Source organism: Eimeria tenella, genomic scaffold (genome assembly GCF_000499545.2).
Source record: "Eimeria tenella Houghton genomic scaffold, Eth_scaff158, whole genome shotgun sequence".
Lineage (NCBI taxonomy): Eukaryota > Apicomplexa > Conoidasida > Eucoccidiorida > Eimeriidae > Eimeria > Eimeria tenella.
Window position 1 is genome coordinate 22,536 of NW_013541530.1, and position 9,387 is coordinate 31,922.

The following is a 9,387-nucleotide window of genomic DNA, read 5'->3' on the forward strand; positions in this document are numbered from 1 at the left end:
AGCAAAGTCCCAAACAAGCAGCAAACCGCCTTCTGGAGGCAAAAGCATTTTCAAAAGGCTTGGCATGGGCAGGTCCACCAGCAGCTCCTAATCAGTTTGTTGTCCTTCATGCATGCATGCATGCATGCATGTGTTCTGCATGCATGCATGCATGCATTCTGCATTCATGCATGCATGCATGCATGCGTGCAGTGAGTCAATGAATGCAATGGTAAGTGCATGCGTGCACTATAGGTGCATGCAAACAGAAGTGCATGCATGCATGCACTGAGGGGAGCATGCATGCATGCAAACATGAGTGCATGCATGCATGCATGCATGCATGCGTGCATGCAGCAATGAGTGCTTAGAACCATGCAGCAATGATCGCATGCATGCAGTTTGCATTTATGCATGCATGCAACGTGCATGCATGCATGAGTGCATGCATGCATACAATGATGGGTGGACGCATGCGTTCATGCATGTTGCATGCACGCATGCATGCATGCAGTAATGCATGCGTGCATGCACTGATGCATGCATGCACTAATGTGTGCATGCACTGATGCATGCACGCACTGTTGCATGCATGCACTGTTGCATGCATGCACTGCATGCATGCATGCACTGTTGCATGCATGCGTGCATGCATGCATGCATGCATGCAGAGAATGCAGAGTCAGTTTTTGTGGGGGTTTGAACTTATCTGGAGGAATGCAGGAAGAAATACATTTTGATTAATTTGGTGTTTAAAGAAAAACGAAGAAGATTTATTTTAAATATTTCTTGGGGGAGGTTTATTAAATTTACTACAAAACAAAATTAAAAAATAGAGCAGCAGCAAAGCAGCAGCAAAAGAGAGGCAAGGGCCCCCCCCTGCTGCTGTGCTGGTGCTGCTGCTGCTGCTGTGGGGCGCGCAGCAGCAGCAGCTAGCTCAGTTGCCCAGGGCTTCAGCAGCAGCACCTGCTCTAGGGTTAGGGTTTAGGGTTTAGGGTTTAGGGTTTAGGGCTGCTGCAGCTTCTAGAAAGACAAATCGGGAGGCTCTTCTAAATTAGGGTCATCATCAGCAAGGGCCTCCCCATAGGGTTCAGCTGGGTCACCGGGGGGCCCCCCGGGGGCCCCCGGGGGCCCCTCGGGGGCCCCCTCGGGGGCCCCCTCTTCTGCTTGCAAAATGGAGAAGTCCACAGCTTCTCCTCTCTTTGCTTTTTCAAGAGCTGCTGTTAACTTCTTCACTCTTTCTTTCAACTTCGAAATTTGCTTCGACTCCACTTGCTTCGTCGACTGCAGCAGCAAAGGGTTTAGGGTTTAGGGTTTAGGGTTTGGGGTTTAGGAGCTGTGGCTCATGTTGGCTTTATGCTTCGGCAGGGCCTCTCAAGTAACGAAGCAGCATTCAAACTGAATTTTCAAGTTGACCTCTAGCCCACTCTTGCTGCTGCTGCTGCTGCTGCTGCTGCACCTGCAACAGCTACTCCTGCTGCTGCTGCTGCTCCTACTGCTGCTGCTGCTACTATACTGCAACTCCTGCCGCTGCTACTGCACTCCAACTCCTGCTGCTCCTGCTGCTGCTACTGGCCTGCAACTCCTGCTGCTGCTGCTGCTGCACTACAACTGCTGCTGCTGCAACTGCTGCTGCTGCGACTGCTGCTGCTGCTGCACTACAACTGCTGCTGCTGCTGCCGCTGCTGCCGCTGCTGCTGCTGCTGCACTACAACTCGCGCTGCTGCTGCTGCTGCACTACAACTGCTGCTGCTGCTGCCGCTGCTGCCGCTGCTGCTGCTGCCGCACTACAACTCGCGCTGCCGCTGCTGCTGCACTACAACTGCTGCTGCTGCTGCTGCTGCTGCAGTTACCTCGTTGGTGATGAGTTTGACGCGGGCGGCGTACATGAGGGAAGTGACGGTTTCTTCGACGTTGTAGTCCGCGGGGCTGATGTTGACAAACATCAGAGTCTTCGCAGTGCCGCCCAGCGAGTCGCTCATTAGCTGCGTGAGTTTGTGGTTGCGGTACGGAATGAAGCTCTCCCCTGCAGCAGCAGCAGCAGCAGCAGCGGCAGCAGCAGCAGCAGGGGGAGGGGGAAGCGCAGGGGTAGCGGCAGGGAAGGCAGCGGCAGGTGTTGCAGCAGCAGGGAAAGCAGCGGCAGACGTAGCAGAGAAAATGGCAGCGGCAGCAGCAGAAGCAGCAGCAGAAGCAGCAGCAGAAGCAGCAAAGGCCGTGACGGTGAATGGAAAATTCGCAATAAGTAGACTGCAGCGCGAGTTAGGAGAGGCAAAAGAAATATTTTGGATTCCCAATTGAAAGGAATTTGGCGTTTGGGATTTATTTGAAACGATCTAAACATTAATTCAAAAGTTTATTTATTTTCTTGGTCTGGGAGCCGCTGAAATTCAAGTTTTGTGGAGTTGCATTTCTCCAAGTTGGAAACGGAAAAAAAGAGAACATACGAACGGTTTCCGCTAATTTAGGGTTTATTTATTCTTTCAGTTGCAGTTTTTGAATTGTTTACCGCTCGAAAGAGCCGAAATAACATCTCCCAAGGCAGTTAAGCTCTTGTTGATTTCCTTGGCTTCGACGAGTCTTTCCTTGGTGACACCTGCGCATACACCCGAACTCGGGGCGGCGATCCGGGGCTTAAATGTGCGAACTCGAGCTCCAAAAAAGCAAAATAAGTAAATAAATAAAAGCTAAATCCATTTTTGAAGTTAATTTCGCGAAAAACGGGCAAATAACGCCGCTTTTCGAGCTGTTCAAGTGCAGCGCACCGCTCTTGGACACCCGCTCGGACCCCGCGAGGTCTATGAGGGAAAGCTTGCCAAATGTGACCTTTTCCGCAATCAAATCTTCAATTCGAACAACAATTGCAAATATTAAATGAGATCTGGAGCTTTCTGCGTTCATGGCGGTGCCGCTGACGTGGCGGGAAGCAAGGCCGAACTCGAAAATCTTTTCAAGAGATTCTGCTGATGTCACTTTCTTCATTGTTATTCCCTGAATTGTCACTATTCCGTTGCTGTCTTTTTTAATGTCTAAAGACGGAGGATTCTTCTTCACTTCGGGGGGGGCCAGCAGGTCCACCAGCTGTAGCAGCAGCGCGCAACAGCAGCAGCAGCAGCCCACCCAGCTTGTGCGCTGCAGCAGCAGCAGCTGCACCAGCAGCAGCAGCGTGCGGCCTGCTTAACGGCAAACAGCCGCAGCAGCAGCAGCAGCGTGCCACGCGCCCGGAAGCAGGCAGCAGCAGCAGCAGCAGCAGCAGCAGCAGCAGCATGCGAGGTGCTTGGAAGCAAACAGCAGCAGCAGCAAAGAACCCCAAATACGAAGCAGCAGAGATGCGCATGGAATACGTAAGCAGCAGCAGCAGCAGCTGCTGCTTCTGCTGCTGCAGCAGCACAGACTAAGCAGCAGAACTGCGCCGCTTCAAACCAGAGCTTTTCTTTGCTGCCAGCAAATGAAATTTTTAATAAAAAGAAAAAAACAGAAATCGAAAAACCAAAAACCAAAAAGAAAACAACAGACAAAAAGCCCCTTTTCAGGATTTAAGAAGACCAACTAAAAAGACACTTTTGTTTATTTCCACCCAGACTTGAATTCAGCAACAATTTGCATGCATGCATGCACGCATGCATGCATGCATGCATGCTTTTTTGCATGCATTTTTGTCCGTGTGCATGCGTCCAGCCTTGCATTTAGTATAAGTGCATTTTAGATCTGCAAAAATATATACATATTTATATTTATATTTATATTCATTTTTTATTTATTTCCAAACACTCACACGCACTCAGGTGTATGTACAGCTGGATCTGCACAGCCAAACTCGAAATGGACTCGAGAAAAAAAGACATTTTGGAAAATAAATACCATTTAATGAAAAACAAATAAATATATATTATTTATAAATAATTGTGAAATGTATTTGCTGCCTAACGACAGAAGGAAGCAGCAAAAAGGAAATCAAAAGCCCCCTTTTGCCGGCTCGCATGCAACCCGCATGCAAGTCAGCAGCAGCAGCACCAGCAGCAGCAGCAGCAGCAGCAGCAGCAGTGTGGGTTTGGAACAAGCTGCAGAAAATAGATATTTTTTTCGTGTAAAAGACCAAATATATATTTTCTTTTGTTTTATTTACCTGGTTGTTGTAGAGCTCGCACATGTAGCTGTGGGTTTCTTTTTTGTATTTATTTTCATCCAAATGATCTATTAATTCAAATAAACCTCTGATGGCTCTCGGGGCTATTCCGGGGAAGTTCGCGTTGCCCTGAATGGTGAAGGTTTTGCCCGAGCCCGTTTGCCCGTACGCGAAGATGCAGCTGCGCAGCAAATTTAATTCATTTCTTTTTTTTTTCCTTTTTTCTTTTTCTTTTTTTTTTCCTTTAATTGTCAAATAACCCCGCATTCGGAACGCAAATAAAAGACGCAAAGGATGAGCCAAAAAGAACTGCAGCAGCAGCAGCAGCAGCAGCAGCTGCTGCTGCTGCTGCTCCTGCTGCTGCTGCAGGTAAAAAGGCTGCCGCGTATGCTTAGGGGGACTTAAGCAGCAATATAGGCAAAGCAGCAGCTCAATAAGTGCGCATGCAAATAATGAACATTTTTATTTTGTGTATTCACAAATTTGTTTGTGTTTATATAAAAACATTATTTATTTATTTATTATTTATTTATTTGTTTATTTATTTATTTATATACTTATTTATTTATTTACTTATTTATTAAACATTTATAGCACATGTTTGCTTCCATCTAAACATCTACAAATAAATTATTGTCTTTCTTGCTGCACTTTTAGCTGCAGCAAAAACTTTTAATTTTGCTGCTTTGCTGCTGCTGTCTCAGTTGCTGTTCTAGCAACTTTTGAGCTGCTTCTAATCGCCCCTTCTGGTATTTTCCAGGGTTTAGGGTTTAGGGTTTAGAGTTTAGGGTTTAGGGTTGAGGTTGAGGGTTCAGGGTTTAGGGAAGTCTAGAACCAACTAAAAGGCGTTGGATTCCCGTTTAGTTGGTTCGAGACTTCGCTAAACCCTAAACCCTAAACCCTAGACGGTAAACCCTAAACGCTGAACCCTAAATCCTGGACCCTGAACCCTCGACCATGAATCCAAAACCCTAAGCCTTAAACCCTAAACCCTAAACCCTTAACCCTAAACCGTAGAAGCTCACACGTTGAATCCGTCGATGACAGACTGAATGAGCCTCTCAGTGTCTTCATAAACCTCTTCCTGAGGGCAGCAGCAGCAGCAGCAGCAACAGCACCATCAGCAGCAGCAGCAGCGACAACAGCAACGGCAGCAGCAAAAGCAGCAGCAACAACAACGGCAGCAATAGCAACAGCAGCAGCAGCCCCAGCAGCAGCACGAACAGCAATAGCCCCAGCAGCAGATGCCCCACCACTACGACTAGCAGCAGCAGCAGCAGCAGCAGCAGCAGCGGCAGCAGCAGCAGCAGCAGCAAAGAAGCAGGCCTACTTGGGTGCTGGTTCCCGAAAAGACTCGATCATAAGTAAATTCTTTTTCTCCCTAATTGAAAATAAATGCATGCAAACAAATAAATCTTTTTTGCAATTCTAATTTACCAAAAATCTTATTAATTAAGCACTTAATTGATTATAAATGTATTTTAGTAAAAACAAAACCCTAAACCCTAACCGTAAACCCTAAATCCTAAATCCTAAGCCCTAAGCCCTAAACCCGAAACCCCAAACCCCAAACCCCAAACCGCAAACCCCAAACCCTAACCCTAAACACTAGCCCTGAACCCCGACCCCCAAACCCTAACCCGAAACCCTAAACCCTAAACCCTAAACCCTCGCGGACTTTGTTGGTGGTGACTTTGACGGAGTATTCGTCGAGGGCCTGGACACTTTCCAAAGACCCTTTTTCTTTTTCGTATTTTGCAAAAGGCCGGATTCGACAGTAAACCCTAATTTTGCCTTTCATATCCTCTATTTCGTTGTAATACTTCTTCCGCAACTTCTTCTCCGCCTGTGCAAACCCTAAACCCTAAACCCCAAACCCTAAACCCTAAACCCTAAACCCTAAACCCTAAACCCTCCACAACCGACCCGCAAGTCGCCCGGTTAACGCTGGGTCCAAAACCCTGCACTTATGCCCCGCGCCTTGCGCCAACCCACAGCTAAGCCCTAAACCCTAAACCCTAAACCCTAAACCCTAAACCCTGAACCCTAGACCCGGAACTCGCAAGTCGCGGGAGAAACTCTGAATCCTAAACCCTTAGCCCTATGCCCTGCGCTCCAAACCGCCCCACCCCTTAAGCCCTAAACCCTAAACCCTAAACCCTAAACCCTAAACCCTAAACCCTAGTACCTGGTAGGAGGTTTCGAGTTCTTTGATTTGCGTGATTTGCTGCGCCGTCATTTGCCGCAGCTGCTGCAGTTCTGCTGCCATGCTTTGCACATCTTCAACTTGCTTCTTCAATTCCTGAATTCAAACAATTCCAACTTCGCTACTGCTGCTGCTGCTGTTGCTGCTGCTGCTGCTGCTGCAGCTGTTGTGGCAGTTGCTGCCGCTGCTACTGCTGTTGCTGCTGCTGCTGTTGCTATTGCTGTGCTGCCTTTAATTATATATTTATATCCAAAAAGATTTAAAACGTCTTTTGGGGTTTTATTATTTCAAGTTTTTATCTTTTATCCTTTTTCTTCTTTTTGTCTTTTACTTTGCCATTGTTTCTTATTTCATTTTCTGTGTCTTATTAATTTTACTACCTTTTAGGGTTTAGGTTTCACTGCTAACCTAAACCCTAAACCCTAAACCCTAAGCCCTAAACCCTGAAACCAATACTGCAGACCTTGCACGCTAAACCCTAAACCCTAAACCCTATACTCTCCTGCAGAGTTCTTTGAACCAGCCTGTGGCTCTGCGCAAGCGGGAACCCCCATGCGCTAAGCCCAAACCCTAAACCCTAAACCCTAAACCCTAAACCCTCGGCCTTACCGTCATTTCTTTGCTGACTTCGTCGAATTTCTTTTGCAAATCTTTTAATTCATTTTTCGTTCTTTCTGCTTCTGCTTCTGCTTTATCTGCTCTTTCGCTTTGCTTCTGCATTTGCGCTTCAAACTTCTTCGCGTCCGCCACCGCGCCCTGTGCAAACCCTAAGCCCTAAGCCCTAAACCGTAAACCCTAAACCCTAAGCTTTAAGCCCTGGACCGTAAACCCTGAACCCTGAACCCTAAACCCTAAACCCTAGGCCCTAGGCCCTAGGCTGCGCGCGGCGTGCTTCAGCTCGGGGACCAGCTGCGCCTTGCCTTCGGGGTTTAGGGTTTAGGGTTTAGGGTTTGGCTCATGCTTGAATTGAATATATCTTCTTTGAAATCAAAATTAAAATGAAATTAGAAAAAGAAATATTTAGTGTAAATTGAAATATCTTTGGGCCCCACAAAATTGCATTTGAATGCATTTATAAACAAAGTTGGGTTTATTGCAAATGTTTGTTGATTTGATAATAAATATGCTTTTATAAATTTTTAATTAAATTCGCATTTATCTTTTATTTACGTTTTTAATTTCAGGTGTATTGTGAAAATGCACATTTGCATGCATACACTCAGGTGTACATACAGCTCACTGCACTTGCACAGATATATTTGGCGTTCTTTTAAACGTAATTATTCATTTTTATTTTCGCATTTATGTAGATCTATTTAAACATTTATATATACATTCATCCTTGAATTTACTCAGATCTAGTTGCGCATTTTAAAATATAAATATTCATTATAGCATATAATGTATATATTATATATATAGATATATAGATATACACAATGTATACATTTATTTGTATTTCAAATTGTACGTGTAATTCTACCAAATATTTGTACACATTTACAAATATATGGGAAGTATATATTACATCATATTTATATTCATATTCCTTTAAATATAATAATATATAATGCCGAAGTTATACTCAAATATATTTACACACACATTTAAAAGTATATATAATAGTGTATTTGAAATACACATTTGTGCGTAAATGTATATAAATGTATTTGCCTTATTCACAGACGCGTACACCCAAATGTGTGCAAATATTTGTGAAGTGGAAAAAGAAGAATTGCAAAAGTAATTTTGCATTTTGCGGGCATTTAGCGCGACAAAGAAACAAAACATTGCAAGTAAAGTAATTATTAAAAAAGAAAAGTACTAATTTGCTTTTAAACTGCGAAAATTGAGAACAGTTTCGAAGTGGATTTTTCACTTTGCGCAAAGTCGCAAGCGGCTGGGGTGTACAGACAGCTGCTGGCCCAGGTGTACAGGCAGCTGCTGGCCGAGGTGTACAGACAGCTGCTGGCCGCGGCCAACTCACTTTGGAACTTTTGTTCAGTTCTTGTTCCAGCTGCCTCAGTTCTCTATTTTTGTTGGCTTCTGCTTCTTTTAATTTTAATTCTAATTGTTTTATTTGCTGCGCCTGCTCTGCTGCTGCAGCAGCAGCACCGGGGGCCCCCCGCGGGCCCCCCTGGTGCTGCTCTAGCCGTTTCTGCAGCGTTTGCAGCTGCTGCTCCAGCTGCAGCAAAAACAAAACAATTATTATTATTATTATTGCTATTATTATTATTATTGCTATTATTATTATTATTGCTATTATTACCATTATTATTATTATTGCTATTATTATTATTATTATTGCTATTATTGTTATTATTGCCATTATTATTATTATTATTGCTATTATTATTATTATTATTATTATTATTATTATTATTACTGCTATTTTCATTATAATTGTTATTATAATAATAATCATTATTAGTACTGCTATTATCAGCCACTATTATCACCATTATTATTATCATTATTATCATTATTTTTATTATTATCATTAGTATTATTTTTTGTTTGTTTACTATTACTCCCGTAATATTTCCTTTTTACTGTTATTTGTATATGATTTGTTTATTTGTTTATTTTTTTGTTTGTTTACTTTACTTATTCGTTTATTTATTTATTATTTTGATTTAGTTTAATTTAATTTAATTCAATTAATTTATTTTTTATGAGGCCTTGGCACTGCCTTGAGGTGCGCCACCTTTGAAAGCATTTATTTCTCAAATATAAATTGAATTTAATTAAAAAGTTCCAAAAATAAAAATAAATCAATTTAAAAATAAAAAATAAAAAATATTTAAATTGCTTCTTTAAAAATGGATTTAATTGTTTTTCAAAGCAACAGCTCGCTCAAGGCTGGCTGGCCTTCCCAGTTGCTGTTAGCCCAGCCTAGGATTAGGGTTTAGGGTTTAGGGTTTGGGATTTAGGGTTTAGGGTTTGGGGTTTAGGGTTTTTACTTGTCTGTTCTTCTCTTTTGCCTGCTGCAGCATTTGAGCAGCTGCTCCTCCACCAGCGCCAGCAGCAGGTTTTCCCCCTGGCGTGCCTGCAAACCCTAAACCCTAAACCCTAAACC

The 9,387-nt window shown here is 43.6% G+C and overlaps 2 protein-coding genes across 2 annotated transcripts in view; one reads left to right on the plus strand and one right to left on the minus strand.

The window, feature by feature from the left end:
* Positions 1 to 723, plus strand: part of ETH_00009705 (uncharacterized protein) — a gene marked incomplete at both ends in the record, with an annotated part of 3,493 nt that extends 2,770 nt beyond the window's left edge. The window contains one exon of the mRNA XM_013373574.1: positions 695 to 723. Within this exon, the coding sequence (XP_013229028.1) occupies positions 695 to 723 (29 nt within the window). The remainder of the gene's footprint in view (positions 1 to 694) is intronic.
* A 1,043-nt stretch (positions 724 to 1,766) lies between these two features.
* ETH_00009710 (kinesin heavy chain-like protein, putative) lies at positions 1,767 to 7,028 on the minus strand (the record flags this gene model as incomplete). Its single annotated transcript, XM_013373575.1, has 7 exons — positions 1,767 to 2,005; positions 2,486 to 2,572; positions 2,742 to 3,057; positions 5,130 to 5,186; positions 5,781 to 5,948; positions 6,291 to 6,404; positions 6,918 to 7,028. 7 exons carry the CDS (start codon positions 7,026 to 7,028, stop codon positions 1,767 to 1,769), a joined length of 1,092 nt encoding a protein of 363 aa, XP_013229029.1.
* Between the last annotated feature and the right edge of the window lie 2,359 nt (positions 7,029 to 9,387).